Raw genomic sequence first — 20,587 nt, forward strand, 5'->3', positions numbered from 1 at the left:
TCCGTTTTTTCTCATAGAGTTGTATTAGCGCCGGATTACACCTGATGGCCACACGTTTCATCCGTTTTTGGCAGGATACGTCAAAAAAGCTGTTTCCGCCGGACGGAAAACACATACAGAGAAACGGTTTTTCGGTACGTCGAAAAAATGCACAGCGACGGATCTAGCAAAAAACGGATGAAACGTGTGGCCATCAGGCGCTAATACAACTCTGAGAAAAAACGGATCCGGCAAAAAAAAAAAAGGATCCTGCAAATGTGCTCGCATATAGTATATAAGACAGCCTCCCCCATAGAATATAATATACCCCACATAGTATATAAGACAGCCTCCCCCATAGAATAGAATATACCCCCGCAGTAGTATATAACACAGCCACATCTATAATATAACACTGGGAGCGTCACTCTGTCCGAAGCCTTTATAGACTGCGCAAGCGCCGGCGCAGTCTGGACCCCACAGAGTGACGCTCCCAGGAGATCGAGGTATGCGTAAACACTGAACGCACACCACGATCTCCAACGGAGAGGCAGGGACGCGCCAGGAGGGTAAGTATAAGCTATATTCACCTGTCCCCCGTTCCAGCGCTGCGTGCGGCTCTGTCTCCCGGGTCCTCTGCCTGTGATTTTCACAGTTCAGAGGGCGCGATGACGCGCTTAATGCGCGCTGCCCTCTGACTGAACAGTCACAGCCAGAGGACCGGAAGAAGTGGCGTGCAGCGCTGGAACAGGGGACAGGTGAATATAGCAAGTGTCGGGGGCCTGAGCTAGCGGCAATACCGGCACCTGACCCCCACAGCGCGCCGGTGTCCCCGCCTGCTCAGGCCCCCCAGCACTCGGTGCCCAGCGACGATAGGTGAGTATGTTATTTTTTTTTTTTTTATATATATATATATATATATATATATCGCAGCAGCATACGGGGCATATAATACTATGAAGCATCTTATGGGGGCCATCAACATTTATGGAGCAGTGTATGGGGCATATACTATGGAGCATGTTATGGGGGCCATGAACCATAATGGAGCAGTGTACCGGCCATATGCATGGGAGCAGCAAATTACAGAACGGTGGCGCAGGATGGGAGCAGCACATGTCAGAATGGGGCTGCAGGATGGCAGCAGCACATGACAGAACAGGGGTGCAGGATTTGAGCAGCACATGACAGGATGGGGGCGCAGGATGGAGCAGCACATGACAGGATGGAGACCATATACCAATATAAATGCTCGCCACCTGGGCGTAGAACGGGTTCAATAGCTAGTAGTATATAACACGGCCTCCCCCATAGAATATAATATACCTCCCATAGTATATATCAAAGCCCGCATATAATATAGCACAACTTGCATAGTATATAGCACAGCCCATGTAGTAGTATACAGCACAGCGCGGGTCGTAGTATATACAGCACAGCCCGAATAGTAGTTTACAGCACAGCCCGTGTAGTAGTATACTGCACAGCCCGTGTAGTAGTATACAGCACAGTCCGGGTCGTAGTATATACAGCACAGCCCGCGTAGTAGTAAATACAGCACAGCCCGCGTAGTAGTATATACAGCACAGCCCGCGTAGTAGTATACACAACACACAGCCCACACAGTGGTATATACACAGCACAGCCCACACAGTGGTATATACACAGCACAGCCCACACAGTGGTATATACACAGCACAGCCCACACAGTGGTATATACACAGCCCACACAGTGGTACATACACAGCCCAGCCCACACAGTGGTATATACAGCACAACCCACATCTCATCCCCCCGATAATGGCTCCACACTCTCCTCACCTTTCCTCTTGCCCGCGCTGCTCCTGTCTCGGCGTCTGCAGTCTGCCCGGGACACTGCAGGTCTGTGATGATATGACGTCATCGCGCACCCGCAGTGTCAGAGGCAGAGCGGGGAATGATGGGAGAGGGAGCGTCAGCGGACGCTCTCTCCTCCATCATTGCATTGAACTATACCGGCGTCATGGACGCCGGTATAGTTGAATGCGGCGGCGGCACTGGCGGGAGTAGGGGGGAAAGAGTGCAGCGGCCCACTACTGGCACCGGCCCTTCTGGCATTTGCCAGAAGTGCCCGATGGCCAGTTCGGCCCTGGTCACCACCCACACACTTCCCTCCTCCTGAACTGCAGCGTTTCTTGGACCCACATCCGCAGCAAAACTGCAGATATTTTCTACATCTCAATGAAAGTTTGAGGCCGGAGTCACACTACAGCGAGATACGGCCGAGTCTTGCTGGTTAAATACAAGCTCTGGCACCGGCACTCCGGAGCGGCGCGTGCGGCTCCATGTATTGCTGTGCGGCTGCACGCTCCGCTCCGGAGTGCCGGTGCCAGAGCTTGGTTTTAACCTGTGAGACACGGCCGTATCTCGCTGTGTGTGATCCCGGCCTAAGGGTGCAGAAACGCTGCAGTTCGGCACAAAAGAAGTGACATGCTGCGGAGAAAAAAAAAAAGCTGCGTTTCGGTGCGGCCTTTTCCGCAGCATGTGCACAACAAGTCTGCGGCTCCCATAGACTTACATTGGTTGTGCACTACAATGCGGATTTGCTGCAATTCTGTGCGGCAAAAAACGCTGCGGATCTGCAATCAAATCCGCAACGTGTGCACACAGCCTTAGCATTTAGTGAGCCTAGCAAAAAGGCAAGCAAAAAACAAGTGTGGGATTGCACTTTTTTTGCAATTTCATCGCACTTTGAATTTTTTTCACATTTCCTGTTACACAACATGGTGAAACCAATGGTGTCGTTCAAAAGTAGAACTTGTCCCGCAAAAGATAAGCCCCCACATGGCCATATTGACGGAAACATTATGGCTCTGGAAAGAAGGGGAGCGATAAACGAAAAAAGCTCCAGGGGTGAAGGGGTTTAGAAACATGGATATGGACATATCTATGGAAATAGATATATAGATATATCTGTATGTATCCATCTATCCCATATCTATCTAATTCTATCCATCTGTCTGTGTCTATCTATCTCATATCTATCTATCTATCTATTATCTCTCTATCCCATATCTATCTATCTATTATCTGTCTGTGTCTATCTATCTATCTATCATCTCTCTATCCCATATCTATCTATCTATTATCTGTCTGTGTCTATCTATCTATTATCTCTCTATCCCATATCTATCTATCTATCTATTATCTCTCTATCCCATATCTATCTATCTATTATCTGTCTGTGTCTATCTATCTATCTATCATCTGTCTGTCTATTATCTATCTATCCCATATCTATCTATCCCACATCTATCTATCTATCTATCTATCTATCCCACATCTATCTATCTATCTCATATCTATCTCTCTCTCTCTCTCTATCTAATATCTATCTATCTATCTATCTATCCCATATCTATCTATCTCTCTATCTATTATCTATCTATCTATCTATCTATCTCTCTGTGTAATGGAGTGTGGGTTGGACAAATGTAAAAGAGGAGTTGGACAGAAATGACACCACAAATCTTTTTGAAGAGAGAGGAGGGAGGGGTTTGGGTGTGTTTTTGGAGGGGGTGTGCTAGATTCGGGCTTAGTGGCATTGCAAAGCATCATGGAACTTGTAGTATTAGGTCACAATAAGGAAGTAGTCGATTAACCCCATGAGAGCTGAATCCAGCACTGAAGATGTGCTGCTACAGCATGATAACAGCTAATATTGCAAAAATAAACACAGTAGATGTTTTCAGTGGCACATAATAGCAAGATTTATGAAAAAAAAAAAAAACTTTATAGTAGTGGATAACTTCTTTAATGCTCCTACATAGGCTGGTGCCTGTGTGTGTGTGTCTGTCTTTATTTATTAATGATGGTATCTGGCTGAAGAGGTTGAACAAGGAAATTACATCACAATTTTTTTTTAATATATATTTAGCTGTATGGATTTACAAAAACACATAAAAGTGCATATTTTCAGCTGCATTTTTCTGCCAAGAGATGCAGAAACCTTGCAGAAATTTCTGCAAGCAAATGTGCACACATAGCCTAAGGCTTTGTCTTTGCGATTTTGTGCATTACCAGTTTGTTACTTACCAACTATTAACTTAGTATTTTGTCTTTTTGTAGATGAAAAGCAATGATAACCGTATTCCAGGACACAACACTGGCTCCCAATACAGGATGCACTCTTACTACCCACCCTTCATGGGGCAGACTATGGCCACAACTGCTTGTGTCCAACCCATCTTTAGTTTTGAGGAAAACCTATCCTTCCCTGAGGTGAAAGCAAATGGTAAGTCTGGTTGTGTTACATAAACATTTTACTGGCCATATGCAGTATTTGTATTGTTCCTAGTGCCACTGCAATGATTTCCACATCCTTTGTACAGTTAATTTATATGGTAATTCTTACTATTTTACATTAGCTAATAAACATTCACTGTAAAACTTCTCTAAAAGACCACCCTTTTGAGAAAATCACCCTTTAACAGCCTGCTCCCTAATAGCACACACCTACCTGTAACTGACATAGCACACTCTTCACTTGTTAGATGCCACTGTTGATGGTAACCACTGTCTCTAAGCGGTCATATGGGGATCCTTCTGCCATCCTATACGATTGTGGTATGGTTTTAATGTCAACATAAGTATTGCAGCATATTATGCCTGTGATCACATGCCGTAGGGAATTAAAGAAATTAAAAATAGTTTAAAAAAAAATTGAATAGAAAAAAACATAAACATTTAAATCACCACATTTTCCTATTACAAAAATGTAAAAAAAAAATCCCAAAACTTAAAGTTTCAACTTTGAAGGATGTTTTTTTTTGTGTTTGTTTTTTTTTACCTTCAAATGTTACTGTTACATCTCCGCACCTGTATGTGACTTTTTTTAGTGGGATATGAGATAACTTGATGATATAGTAATATCCCTTTAATGGCCATGGAATATATATATATATATATATATATACACACACACACACACACACACACACACACACACACACACACACACACACACGCACACACACACACAGTACAGACCAAAAATTTGGACACACCATCTCATTTAAAGATTTTTCTGTAATTTCATGACTATGAAAATTGTACATTCTCACTGAAGGCATCAAAACTATGAATTAACACATGTGGAATTACATACTTAACCCCTTTACCCCCAAGGGTGGTTTGCACGTCAATGACCAGGCCAATTTTTACAATTCTGACCACTATCCCTTTATGAGGTTATAACTCCGAAACGCTTCAACGGATCCTTGTGATTCTGACATTGTTTTCTCGTGACATATTGTACTTCATGATATTGGTAAAATTTCTTTGATAGTACCTGCGTTTATTTGTGAAAAAAACGGAAATTTGGCGAAAATTTTGAAAATTTCGCAATTTTCAAACTTTGAATTTTTATGCAATTAAATCACAGAGATATGTCACACAAAATACTTAATAAGTAACATTTCCCACATGTCTCCTTTACATCAGCATAATTTTGGAACCAAATTTTTTTTTTGTTAGGGAGTTATAAGGGTTAAAAGTTGACCAGCAATTTCTCATTTTTACAACACCATTTTTTTTTAGGGACCACGTCTCATTTGAAGTCATTTTGAGGGGTCTATATGATAGAAAATGCCCAAGTGTGACACCATTCTAAAAACTGCACCCCTCAAGGTGCTCAAAACCACATTCAAGAAGTTTATTAACCCTTCATGTGCTTAATAGGAATTTTTGGAATGTTTAAATAAAAATGAACATTTAACTTTTTTACACAAAAAATTTACTTCAGCTCCAATTTGTTTTATTTTACCAAGGGTAACAGGAGAAAATGGACCCCAAAATTTGTTGTCCAATTTGTCCTGAGTACGCTGATACCCCATATGTGGCAGTAAACCACTGTTTGGGCGCATGGGAGAGCTCGGAAGGGAAGGAGCGCCGTTTGACTTTTCAATGCAAAATTGACAGGAATTGAGATGGGACGCCATGTTGCGTTTGGAGAGCCACTGATGTGCCTAAACATTGAAACCCCCCACAAGTGACACCATTTTGGAAAGTAGACCCCCTAAGGAACTTATCTGGATGTGTGGTGAGCACTTTGACCCACCAAGGGCTTCACAGAAGTTTATAATGCAGAGCCATAAAAATAAAACAAAATTTTTTTCCCACAAAAATTATTTTTTAGCCCCCAGTTTTGTATTTTCCCTAGGGTAACAGGAGAAATTGGACCCCAAAAGTTGTTGTCCAATTTGTCCTGAGTACGCTGATACCCCATATGTAAGGGGGAACCACCGTTTGGGCGCATGGGAGGGCTCGGAAGGGAAGGAGCGCCATTTGGAATGCAGACTTAGATGGAATGGTCTGCAGGCGTCACATTGCGTTTGCAGAGCCCCTAATGTACCTAAACAGTAGAAACCCCCCACAAGTGACACCATTTTGGAAAGTAGACCCCCTAAGGAACTCCTCTTGATGTGTTGTGAGAGCTTTGAACCCCCAAGTATTTCACTACAGTTTATAACGCAGAGCCGTGCAAATAAAAAATATTTTTTTTTCCACAAAAATTATATTTTAGCCCCCAGTTTTGTATTTTTCCAAGGTTAGCAGGAGAAATTGGAAATTGGACCCTAAATGTTGTTGTCCAATTTGTCCTGAGTACGCTGATACCCAATATGTGGGGGGGAACCACTGTTTGGGCGCATGGGAGGGCTCGGAAGGGAAGGAGCATCATTTGGAATGCAGACTTAGATGGATTGGTCTGCAGGCGTCACATTGCGTTTGCAGAGCCCCTAATGTACCTAAACAGTAGAAACCCCCCACAAGTGACACCATATTGGAAACTAGACCCCTCAATGAAGTTATCTAGATGTGTTGTGAGAACTTTGAACCCCCAAGTGTTTCACTACAGTTTATAACGCAGAGCCGTGAAAATAAAAAATCTTTTTGTTTTCCCACAAAAATTATTTTTAGCCCCCAGTTTTGTATTTTCCCAAGGATAACAGGAGAAATTGGTCCACAAAAGTTGTTGTCCAATTTGTCCTGAGTACGCTGATACCCCATATGTGAGGGTAAACCCCTGTTTGGGCACACGGGAGAGCTCGGAAGGGAAGGAGCACTGTTTTACTTTTTCAACGCAGAATTGGCTGGAATTGAGATCGGACGCCATGTCGTGTTTGGAGAGCCCCTGATGTGCCGAAACAGTGGAAACCCCCCAATTATAACTGAAACCCTAATCTAAACACACCCCTAACCCTAATTCCAACGGTAACCCTAACCACACCTCTAACCCTGACACACCCCTAACCCTAATCCCAACCCTATTCCCAACTGTAAATGTAATCTAAACCCTAATCCTAACTTTAGCCCCAACCCTAACTGTAGCCCCAACCCTAGCCCTAACCCTAACCCTAGCCCTAATCCTAGCCCTAACCCTAGCCCTAATCCTAGCCCTAACCCTAGCCCTAACCCTAGCCCTAGCCCTAACCCTAGCCCTAACCCTAGCTCTAGCCCTAACCCTAGCCCTAATGGGAAAATGGAAATAAATACATTTTTTTTTATTTTTCCCTAACTAAGGGGGTGATGAAGGGGGGTTTGATTTACTTTTATAGCGGGTTTTTTAGCGGATTTTTATGATTGGCAGCCGTCACACACTGAAAGACGCTTTTTATTGCAAAAAATATTTTTTGCAATACCACATTTTGAGAGCTATAATTTTTCCATATTTTGGTCCACAGAGTCATGTGAGGTCTTGTTTTTTGCGGGACGAGTTGACGTTTTTACTGAAAACATTTTCGGGCACGTGACATTTTTTGATCGCTTTTTATTCCGATTTTTGTGAGGAAGAATGACCAAAAACCAGCTATTCATGAATTTCTATTGGGGGAGGCGTTTATACCGTTCCGCGTTTGGTAAAATTGATAAATCAGTTTTATTCTTCGGGTCAGTACGATTACAGCGATACCTCATTTATATCATTTTTTTATGGTTTGGCGCTTTTATACGATAAAAACTATTTTACAGAAAAAATAATTATTTTTGCATCGCTTTATTCTCAGGACTATAACTTTTTTATTTTTTTGCTGATGATGCTGTATGGCGGCTCGTTTTTTGCGGGACAATATGACGCTTTCAGCGGTTCCATGGTTATTTATATCTGTCCTTTTGATCGCGTGTTATTCCACTTTTTGTTCGGCGGTATTATAATAAAGCGTTGTTTTTTGCCTCGTTTTTTTTTTTTTTTCCTTACGGTGTTTACTGAAGGGGTTAACTAGTGGGACAGTTTTATAGGTCGGGTCGTTACGGACGCGGCGATACTAAATATGTGTACTTTTATTGGTTTTTTTTTTTTATTTAGATGAAGAAATGTATTTATGGGAATAATATATATTTTTTTTTTCATTATTTTGGAATATTTTTTTTATTTTTTTTTACACATTTGGAAATTTTTTTTTTTACTTTTTTACTTTGTCCCAGGGGGGATCACATCGCGTTGCTCCGGGGGTCTCAGGGAAGCCCACAGGGAGCCCCCTCCCTGCGCGATGCTTCCCTGCACCGCCGGCACATCGCGATCATGTTTGATCGCGGTGTGCCAGGGGTTAATGTGCCGGGGGCGGTCCGTGACCGCTCCTGGCACATAGTGCCGGATGTCAGCTGCGATAAGCAGCTGACACTCGGCCGCGCTTCCCCCGTGAGCGCGGCCGATCGGCTATGACGTACTATCCCGTCCAGGGTCAGATAAGCCCACGGCACCTCGACGGGATAGTACGTCTAAGGTCACAGAGGGGTTAAAGGGCCACTGTCACCCCCCTCCAGCCGTTATAAACTAAAAGAGCCACCTTGTGCAGCAGTAATGCTGCATTCTAACAAGGTGGCTCTTTTAGTTTTGTGTTCATGTATTACTAAAATAAAGCGCTTTGCAATTTTTCAAAAATACCTATCTTTGTCCATGGAGGCGGGTCTGAAGCCTCCTCTGTGAAGCGCCCAACTGCGGTCACTCATCTCTATTGGGGTGATGGTCGCCGCCCCCTGCGCGCTGTTCTTCTTAAATCCGGCACCTGCGGGGCTGGGATTCCTGGGCATGCGCACTGCGCTTGTCAGACGCTCCCCCAGGTTCCCCGCCTTCCAGCGTCGATCTGTGCAGGAATCTGCCCAGGAATCCCCGCCACGCACTGTGCATAATGCATAACACAGTGCGGGGCAGGGATTCAGTAACAGGGTGGCCGCACTGCCCCTCACAGGCGCAGTCAGGAACCGGCATCTGAACTATGACTGCCAATTCTCAATGCGCCTGCCCCAGGCAGGCACGCACAGCGCAGGCGCTGGATTTAAGAAGAACAGCGCGCAGGGGGCGGCGACCATCGTCCCAGAAGAGATGAGTGACGGCAGTTGAGCGCTTCACAGAGGAGGCTTCAGACCCGCCTCCGTGAACAAAGATATGTATTTTTGAAAAGTTTCAAAGCGCTTTATTTTAGTAATACATGAACACAAAACTAAAAGAGCCACCTTGTTAGAATGCAGCATTACTGCTGCACAAGGTGGCTCTTTTAGCTTATAACGGCTGGAGGGGGGTGACAGTGGCCCTTTAACAAAAAAGTGTGAAACAACTGAAATTATGTCTTTAATTCTAGGTTCTTCAAAGTAGCCACCTTTTGCTTTGATGACTGCTTTGCACACTCTTGGCATTCTCTTGATGAGCTTCAAGAGGTAGTCGCCGGGAATGGTTTTCAATTCACAGATGTGCCCTGTCAGGCTTAATAAGTGGTATTTCTTGTCTTATAAATGGTGTTGGGACCATCAGTTGTGTTGTGCAGAAGTCTGGTGGATACACAGCTGATAGTCCTACTGAATAGACTGTTAGAATTTGTATTATGGCAAGAAAAAAGCCGCTAAGTAAAGAAAAACGAGTGGCCATCATTACTTTAAGAAATAAAGGTCAGTCAGTCCGAAAAATTGGGAAAACTTTGAAAGTGTCCCCAAGTGCAGTTGCAAAAGCCATCAAGCACTACAAAGAAACTGGCTCACATGAGGACCGCCCCAGGAAAAGAAGACCAAAAGTCACCTCTGCTTCTGAGGATAAGTTTATCTGAGTCACCAGTCTCAGAAATCGAAGGTTAACAGCAGCTCAGATTAGAGACCAGGTCAATGCCACACAGAGTTCTAGCAGCTGACACATCTTTACAACAACTGTTAAGAGGAGACTTTGTGCAGCAGGCCTTCATGTTAAAATAGCTGCTAGGAAACCACTGCTAAGGACAGGCAACAAGCAGAAGAGACTTGTTTGGGCTAAAGAACACAAGCAATGGACATTAGACCAGTGGAAATCTGTGCTTTGGTCTGATGAGTCCAAATTTGAGATCTTTGGTTCCAACCACCGTGTCTTTGTGCGACGCAGAAAAGGTGAGCGGATGGACTCTACATGCCTTGTTCCCACCGTGAAGCATGGAGGAGGAGGTGTTGGGGTGCTTTGCTAGTGACACTGTTGGGGATTTATTCAAAATTGAAGGCATACAGAACCAAAATGGCTACCACAGCATCTTGCATCGGCATGCTATTCCATCCGGTTTGCGTTTAGTTGGACCATCATTTATTTTTCAACAAGACAATGACCCCAAGCACACCTCCAAGCTGTGTAAGGGCTATTTGACCAAGAAGGCGAATGATGGGGTGCTACGCCAGATGACCTGGCCTCCACAGTCACCAGACCTGAACCCAATCGAGATGGTTTGGGGTGAGCTGGACTGCAGAGTTAAGGGAAAAGGGCCAACAAGTGCTAAGCATCTCTGGGAACTCCTTCAAGATTGTTGGAAGACCATTCCCGGTGACTACCTCTTGAAGCTCATCAGGAGAATTCCAAGAGTGTGCAAAGGAGTCATCAAAGCAAAAGGTGGCTACTTTGTAGAACCTAGAATATAAGACATATTTTCAGTTGTTTCACACTTTTTTGTTAAGTATATAATTCCACATGTGTTAATTCATAGTTTTGATGCCTTCTGTGTGAATTTACAATTTTCATAGTCATGAAAATACAGTAAAATCTTTAAATGAAAAGGTGTGTCCAAACTTTTGGTCTGTACTGTATGCTGTACAGTTGGGTCCAGAAATAGTTTTGGCTTTTTTGCTGTCTACTAAAACTTATACAAGGTACCACTTATACAAACTTATACAAAGTTGACCACTGTCACTTTATGAGGTTATAACTCTGGAACGCTTTAACGGATCCCGCTGATTCTGAGAATGTTTTTTCATTACATATTGTACTTCATGATAGTGGTAACATTTCTTCGATATTACTTGCAATTCTTTATGAAAAAAGCGGAAATATGGCGAACATTTTTAAAATTTAGCAATTTTCAAACTTTGTATTTTTATGCCCTTAAATCAGAGAGATATGTCACAAAAAGTAGTTAATAAATAAAATTTCCCACATGTCTACTTTACATCAGCACAATTTTGGAAACAAAAATTTTTTTTGTTACGGAGTTATAAGGGTTAAAAGTTGACCAGCAATTTCTCATTTTTACAACACCATTGTTTTTTAAGGGACCACATCACATTTGAAGTCATTTTGAGGGGTCTATATGATAGAAAATAACCAAGTGTGACACCATTCTAAAAACTGCACCCCTCAAGGTGCTCAAAACCACATTCAAGAAGTTTATTAACCCTTTACGTGCTTCACAGGAACTGAAACAATGTGGAAGGAAAAAATGAACATTTACCTTTTTTTGCAAACATTTTACTTCTGACCATTTTTTTTTATTTTCACAAGTGTAAAAACATAAATTTAACGATACATTTTGTTGTGCAATTTCTCCTGAGTACGTCGATACCCCATATGTAGGGGTAAACCACTGTTTGGGCGCACCGCAGAGCTTGGAAGAGAAGGAGTGCTGTTTTACTTTTTCAATGTAGAATTGGCTGGAATTGAGATCGGATGCCATGTCGCGTTTGGAGAGCCCCTGATGTGCCTAAACAGTGGAAACCCCCCACAAGTGACACCATTTTGGAAACTAGACCCCTTAAGGAACTTTGAAATACAGTAATCAAAACTTATCTGGATGTGTGGTGAGCACTTTAAACCCCCAGGTGCTTCACAGAAGTTTATAATGTAGAGCCATGAAAATAAAAAAAACATTTTTTCCACACAAATGATCTTTTCACCCCCAAATTTTTACTTTCACAAGGGTAACAGGAAAAATTGGACCCCAAAATTTATTGTCCGGTTTGTCCTGAGTATGCTGGTACCCCATGTGTGGGGGGCACCACTGTTTGGGCGCAAGGCAGAGTTTGGACGGGAAGGAGCGCCGTTTTGGAATGCAGACTTTGATAGAATGGTCTGCGGGCGTTATGTTGCGTTTGCAGAGCCCCTGATGTCCCATAGATGCCCCATATAATGCTTCATGCAGTTCCTTATGGCCCCATAGATGTCCCATATAATGCTCCATGCAGTTATGGCCCCATAGATCGCTCATATAATGCTCCATGCAGTTCATTATGGCCCCATAGATGCCCCATATAATGCTCCATGCTGTTATGGCCCCATGGATGCCCCATATAATGTTCCATGCAGTTATGGCCCCATAGATGCCCCATATAATGCTCCATGCAGTTCATTATAGCCCCATAGATGTCCCATATAATGCTCCATGCAGTTCATTATGGCCCCATAGATGTCTCATATAATGCTCCATGCAGTTCATTATGGCCCCATAGATGCCCCATATAATGCTCCATGCAGTTATGGCCCCATAGATGCCCCATATAATGCTCCATGCAGTTATGGCCCCATATATGCTCCATATAGTGCTCCATGCAGTTCATTATGGCCCCATAGATGCTCCATATAATGCTCCATGCAGTTCATTATGGCCCCATAGATGCCCCATATAATGCTCCGTGCAGTTATGGCCCCATGGATGCCCCTTATAATGCTCCATGCAGTTATGGCCCCATATAATGCTCCATGCAGTTCATTATAGCCCAATAGATGCCCCATATAATGCTCCATGCAGTTATGGCCCCATAGATGCCCCATATAATGCTCCATGCAGTTATGGCCCTATAGATGCTCCATATAGTGCTCCATGCAGTTCATTATGGCCCCATAGATGTCCCATATAATGCTCCATGCAGTTATGGCCCCATAGATGCTCCATATAATGCTCCATGCAGTTCATTATGGCCCCATAGATGCCCCATATAATGCTCCATGCAGTTATGGCCCCATATATGTCCCATATAATGCTCCATGCAGTTATGGGCCCATAGATGCCCCATTTAATGCTCCATGCAGTTCTTTATGGCCCCATAGACGCTTCATACAGCATTGTGCCACATGTAATGCTGCTGCAAAAAAAAAAAAAATCACATACTCACCTCTCGTCGCTGCTCCTCAGCATCCCGTCTCTCCGCACTGACTGTTCAGGCAGACGGCAGCGCGCACACTAATATTTAATTGCGACCTCTGACCTGCACAGTCACTGCAAGAGGACGGGAAGACAGTGCGGCGCCCGGCGGATGGAACGTGTTATGATCCGGTGGTTTGGACAAATAATGGACCTGATAGTTACTGATAATAAGGACGAGCTCTGGGACGTGGGAACTCTGCTGACCGCAATCCCTAAACCTATCAAAACACACTAGAAATAGCCGTGGATTGCGCCTAACGCTCCCTATGCAACTCGGCACAGCCTAAGAAACTAGCTAGCCCTGAAGATAGAAAAATAAAACCTACCTTGCCTCAGAGAAATTCCTCAAAGGAAAAGGCAGCCCCCCACATATAATGACTGTGAGTAAAGACGAAAATACAAACACAGAGATGAAATAGATTTAGCAAAGTGAGGCCCGACTTACTGAACAGACCGAGGATAGAAAAGGTTACTTTGCAGTCAGCACAAAAACCTACAAAAGACCACGCAGAGAGTGCAGGGAAAAATACCTTCCGCACCGACTCACGGTGCGGGAGGCGCCCCTCTGCGTCCCAGAGCTTCCAGCAAGCAAGGCAATATTGACAAAAGCAAGCTGGACAGAAAAAATAGCAAACAAGCAAAATCGCACAGAGGAACTTAGCTTCTGCTGGAGCAACAGGAACTCAGAACGATCCAGGAGCGAACTGGAGCCATAGTACAACATTGACAGCTGGCATGGGGCAAAGATCTAAGTGGAGTTAAATAGAGCAGCCCACTAACAAATTAGCCTTGTCACCTGTGGAAGGAAACTCAGAAACACCCACAGGCACCAGAGAAAGTCCATGGACAGAACCAGCTGAAGTACCATTCATGACCACAGGAGGGAGCCTGACAACAGAATTCACAACAGTACCCCCCCCCTTGAGGGGTCACCGAACCCTCACAAGAGCCCCCAGGCCGACCAGGATGAGCCAAATGAAAGGCACGAACCAGATCGGCCGCATGAACATCAGAGGCAAAAACCCAGGAATTATCCTCCTGAGCATAACCCTTCCACTTGACCAAGTACTGGAGTTTCCGTCTCGAAATACGAGAATCCAAAATCTTCTCCACCACATACTCCAACTCCCCCTCAACCAACACCAGAGCAAGAGGGTCAACGGATGGAACCACAGGCGCCACGTATCTCCGCAATAACGACCTATGGAACACATTATGGATGGCAAAAGAATCTGGAAGGGCCAAACGAAATGACACAGGATTGATAACCTCAGAAATTTTATACGGACCAATGAAACGAGGCTTAAACTTAGGAGAGGAAACCTTCATAGGAACATAATGAGACGACAACCAAACTAAATCCCCAACACGAAGTCGGGGACCCACACAGCGCCGGCGGTTAGCGAAACGTTGAGCCTTCTCCTGGGACAATGTCAAATTGTCCACCACATGAGTCCAAATCTGCTGCAACCTATCCACCACAGTATCTACACCAGGACAGTCCGAAGACTCAACCTACCCTGAAGAGAAACGGGGATGGAAACCAGAATTGCAGAAAAACGGCGAAACCAAAGTAGCCGAGCTGGCCCGATTATTAAGGGCAAACTCAGCCAACGGCAAAAAGGACACCCAATCATCCTGATCAGCAGAAACAAAGCATCTCAGATATGTTTCCAACGTCTGATTAGTTCGTTCGGTTTGGCCATTTGTCTGAGGATGGAAAGCCGAGGAAAAAGACAAACCAATGCCCATCCTAGCACAAAAGGAACGCCAAAACCTCAAAACAAACTGGGAACCTCTGTCCGAAACGATGTTCTCCGGGATGCCATGTAAACGAACCACATGCTGGAAAAACAATGGCACCAAATCAGGAGGAAGGCAATTTAGACAAGGGTACCAAATGGACCATCTTAGAAAAGCGATCACAAACCACCCAAATGACTGACATCTTTTGAGAGACGGGGAGATCCGAAATAAAATCCATAGAAATATGCGTCCAGGGCCTCTTCGGGACCGGCAAGGGCAAAAGCAACCCACTAGCACGAGAACAGCAGTGCTTAGCCCGGGCACAAGTCCCACAGGACTGCACAAAAGAACGCACATCCCGTGACAAAGACGGCCACCAAAAGGATCTAGCCACCAAATCTTTGGTACCAAAGATTCCAGGATGCCCAGCCAACACCGAACAATGAAGCTCAGAGATAACTCTACTAGTCCATTTATCAGGGACAAACAGTTTCTCTGCTGGGCAACGGTCAGGTCTATCAGCCTGAAATTTTTGCAGCACCCGCCGCAAATCAGGGGAGATGGCAGACAAAATTATCCCCTTTTTTAGAATACCTGCCGGCTCAGAAACACCCGGAGAGTCAGGCACAAAACTCCTTGACAGGGCATCAGCCTTCACATTCTAAGAGCCCGGAAGGTACGAAACCACAAAATCAAAATGGGAGAAAAACAACGCCCATCGAGCCTGTCTCGGATTCAACCGTTTGGCAGACTCAAGATAAGTCAAATTTTTGTGATCCGTCAAGACCACCACGCGATGCTTGGCTCCTTCAAGCCAATGACGCCACTCCTCGAATGCCCACTTCATGGCCAACAATTCTCGATTACCAACATCATAATTGCGCTCAGCAGGCGAAAACTTTCTAGAAAAGAAAGCACATGGCTTCATTCCCGAGCCATCAGAACTTTTTTGCGACAAAACAGCCCCTGCCCCAATCTCAGAGGCATCAACCTCAACCTGAAACGGGAGCGAAACATCTGGCTGGCACAACACAGGGGCAGAAGAAAAACGACGCTTCAATTCCTGAAAATCATCCACGGCCGCAGGAGACCAATTGACCACATCAGCACCCTTCTTGGTCAAATCAGTCAACGGTTTAGCAACACTAGAAAAATTAGCGATGAAGCGACGATAAAAATTAGCAAAGCCCAGGAACTTTTGCAGGCTCTTCACAGATGTCGGCTGAGTCCAATCATGAATGGCCTGGACTTTAACAGGGTCCATCTCGACAGTAGAAGGGGAAAAAATGAACCCCAAAAATGAAACCTTCTGAACTCCAAAGAGACACTTTGACCCCTTCACAAACAAGGAATTAGCACGAAGGACCTGGAACACCACTCTGACCTGCTTCACATGAGACTCCCAATCATCCGAAAAGACCAAAATATCATCCAAATACACAATCAGGAATTTATCCAGGTACTCTCGGAAGATGTCATGCATAAAATACTGAAATACTGATGGAGCATTGGAAAGCCCGAATGGCATCACCAGGTACTCAAAATGGCCCTCGGGCGTATTAAATGCTGTTTTCCATTCATCGCCCCGTTTAATACGCACAAGATTATACACCCCTCGAAGGTCTATCTTGGTAAACCAACTAGCCTCTTTAATACGAGCAAACAAGTCGGACAGCAACACGGCAAAGGATACTGAAATTTGACTGTAATTTTATTAAGAAGGCGGTAATCAATACAAGGTCTCAAAGAACCATCCTTCTTGACCACAAAAAAGAACCCTGCTCCCAACGGTGATGACGATGGGCGAATATGGCCTTTCTCCAAGGATTCCTTTATATAACTCCGCATAGCGGCGTGTTCTGGCACAGATAAATTGAACAATCGGCCCAATTACATCCTGATAATCCGACAAAACTTCGGAACTTCAGAAGGAGTAGAAGACGAAATTGACAAAAATGGAACATCACCATGTACCCCCTGGCAACCCCAGCTGGACACAGACATAGATTTCCAGTCCAATACTGGATTATGGACCTGTAGCCATGGTAACCCTAAAACGACCACATCATGCAGATTATGTAACACCAAAAAACGGATATCCTCTTGATGTGCAGGAGCCATGCACATGGTCAATTGGGTCCAGTACTGAGGCTTATTCTTGGCCAAAGGCGTAGCATCAATTCCTCTCAATGGAATAGGATGCTGCAAGGGTTCCAAGAAAAAACCACAGCGCCTAGCATACTCCAAGTCCATCAAATTCAGGACAGCGCCTGAATCCACAAATGCCATAACAGAGTAGGAAGACAAAGAGCAAATCAGAGTAACGGACAATAGAAATTTTGACTGTACCGTACCAATGGTGGCAGACCTAGCGAACCGCTTAGTGCGCTTAGAACAATCGGAGATAGCATGAGTGGAGTCACCACAGTAAAAACACAGCCCATTCTTACGTCTGTGTTCCTGCCGTTCAGCTCTGGTCAAAGTCCTATCACACTGCATAGGCTCAGGCCCATGCTCAGATAGTACCGCCAAATGGTGCACAGTTTTACGCTCACGCAAGCGCCGATCGATCTGAATAGCCAAAGACATAGACTCATTCAGACCAGCAGGCATGGGAAATCCCACCATGACATCTTTAAGGGCTTCAGAGAGACCCTTTCTGAAGATTGCTGCCAGGGCACATTCATTCCACTGAGTGAGCACAGACCACTTTCTAAACTTCTGACAATATATCTCTGCTTCATCCTGACCCTGACATAGAGCCAGCAAGATTTTCTCTGCCTGATCCACTGAATTAGGTTCGTCATAAAGCAATCCGAGCGCCAGGAAAAACGCATCTATATCACGTAATGCCGGATCCCCAGGCGCAAGGGAAAATGCCCAGTCTTGAGGGTCGCCACGTAACAAAGAAATAATGATCCTTACTTGTTGAGCAGCATCACCTGAGGAGTGAGGTTTCAAGGCGAGAAACAATTTACAATTATTTTTGAAATTCAAAAACTTAGCTCTATCACCAAAAAACAAATCAGGAATAGGAATCCTAGGCTCTAACATCGGATTCTGAACCACAGAATCTTGAATTTTTTGCACACTTATAGTGAGATTATCCATCAAAGAAGACAGACCTTGAATGTCCATGTCTACACCTGTGTTCTGAACCACCCAGAGGTAAAGGGGAAAAGTGAGACAGAACACGCTGCAAAGAAAAAAAAATGGTCTCAGAGCTTCACTTATCCCTCTATTGAGATGCATCAATACTTTTGGCCAGCTGTACTGTTATGATCCGGTGGTTTGGACAAATAATGGACCTGATAGTTACTGATAATAAGGACGAGCTCTGGGACGTGGGAACTCTGCTGACCGCAATCCCTAAACCTATCAAAACACACTAGAAATAGCCGTGGATTGCGCCTAACGCTCCCTATGCAACTCGGCACAGCCTAAGAAACTAGCTAGCCCTGAAGATAGAAAAATAAAGCCTACCTTGCCTCAGAGAAATTCCCCAAAGGAAAAGGCAGCCCCCCACATATAATGACTGTGAGTAAAGACGAAAATACAAACACAGAGATGAAATAGATTTAGCAAAGTGAGGCCCGACTTACTGAACAGACTGAGGATAGAAATGGTTACTTTGCGGTCAGCACAAAAACCTACAAAAGACCACGCAGAGAGTGCAGGGAAAAATACCTTCCGCACCGACTCACGGTGCGGGAGGCGCCCCTCTGCGTCCCAGAGCTTCCAGCAAGCAAGGCAATATTGACAAAAGCAAGCTGGACAGAAAAATTAGCAAACAAGCAAAATCGCACAGAGGAACTTAGCTTCTGCTGGAGCAACAGGAACTCAGAACGATCCAGGAGCGAACTGGAGCCATAGTACAACATTGACAGCTGGCATGGGGCAAAGATCTAAGTGGAGTTAAATAGAGCAGCCCACTAACGAATTAGCCTCGTCACCTGTGGAAGGAAACTCAGAAACACCCACAGGCACCAGAGAAAGTCCATGGACAGAACCAGCTTAAGTACCATTCATGACCACAGGAGGGAGCCTGACAACAGAATTCACAACAGGAACGTGGACAGGTGAATATGAAATATTCACCTTCTCCTGGCGCTTCTGACGCTGTCCCTGCCTGTCCCATGGTAACGCAGCTTCTTTACGCCTGCGCAAAAAGAACCTGCCATGACGTAACGGTCACATGACCGTGACGTCATGGCAGGTCCTTCTCGCGCAGGGCCTGTGATGACATCGCGGTCATATGACCGTGACGTCATGGCAGGTCCTTCTCGCGCTGGCGCGCAGGGCCTGTGATGACGTCGCGGTCACATGACCGTGACGTCATGGCAGGTCCTTCTCCCATACCATCGTTGGCACCGGAACCTGCGGCTTCCATGCAGACGTCACCGGAGCGTCGCGAGGAGCTGGAAAGGTGAGTATATAATAATTTTTTATTATTTTTAACATTAGATTCTTTTACTATTGATGCTGCATAGGCAGCGTCAATAGTAAGAACTTCGTCACACAGGGTTAATAGCGGCGGTAACGGAGTGAGTTACCCGCAGCATAACGCGGTCCGTTACTGCTGGCATTAACCCTGTGTGAGCGGTGACTGCGGGGAGTATGGAGCGGGCACTGACTGCAGGGGAGTAGGGAGGGACTAATCGGACTGTGGCCATTGCTGATTGGTCGCGGCAGCCATGACAGGCAGCTGCCGAGACCAATCAGCGAATGAATATCCGTGACAGAAAGAAGGACAGACGGAAGTGACCCTTAGACAATTATATAGTAGACTAGATGGTGGCCCGATTCTAACGCATCGGGTATTCTAGAATATGCATGTCCACGTAGTATATTGCACAGCCCATGTAGTATATTGCCCAAACACGTAGTATATTGCCCAGCTACGTAGTATATTGCCCAGTGACGTAGTATATTGCCCAGCCATGTAGTATATTGCCCAGTCACGTGGTATATTGCCCAGTCACGTAATATATTGCCCAGTCACCTAGTGTATTGCCCAGTCACGTAGTATATTGCCCAGTTACGTAGTATATTGCCCAGCCACGTAGTATATTGCCCAGCCATGTAGTATATTGCCCAGTGACATAGTATATTTCACAGTGACGTAGTATATTGCCCAGCCACGTGGTATATTGCCCAGTCACGTGGTATATTGCCCAGTCACGTATATTGCCCAGCCACGTAGTATATTGCCCATTTACGTAGTATATTGCCCAGCCACGTAGTATATTGCCCAGTTACGTAGTATATTTCCCAGTCACGTAGTATATTGCCCAGCCACGTAGTATATTGCCCAGTCACGTGGTATATTACCCAGTCACGTAGTATATTGCCCAGCCACGTAGTATATTGCCCAGCGACGTAGTATACAGCGCAGAGCCACGTAGTATACAGCACAGACACGTAGTATACTGCCCAGTCACGTAGTATATTGGCCAGTCACGTAGTAT

The 20,587-nt window shown here is 44.9% G+C and overlaps 1 protein-coding gene across 1 annotated transcript in view; it reads left to right on the plus strand.

Annotated features, from left to right (window-relative positions):
* DMRT1 (doublesex and mab-3 related transcription factor 1) overlaps window positions 1-20,587 on the plus strand; it is a 354,547-nt gene that overhangs the window by 184,819 nt on the left and 149,141 nt on the right. The window contains exon 4 of the mRNA XM_069763937.1: window positions 4,087-4,252. Within this exon, the coding sequence (XP_069620038.1) occupies window positions 4,087-4,252 (166 nt within the window). The remainder of the gene's footprint in view (window positions 1-4,086; window positions 4,253-20,587) is intronic.

This window comes from Ranitomeya imitator, chromosome 1 (assembly GCF_032444005.1).
Source record: "Ranitomeya imitator isolate aRanImi1 chromosome 1, aRanImi1.pri, whole genome shotgun sequence".
Lineage (NCBI taxonomy): Eukaryota > Metazoa > Chordata > Amphibia > Anura > Dendrobatidae > Ranitomeya > Ranitomeya imitator.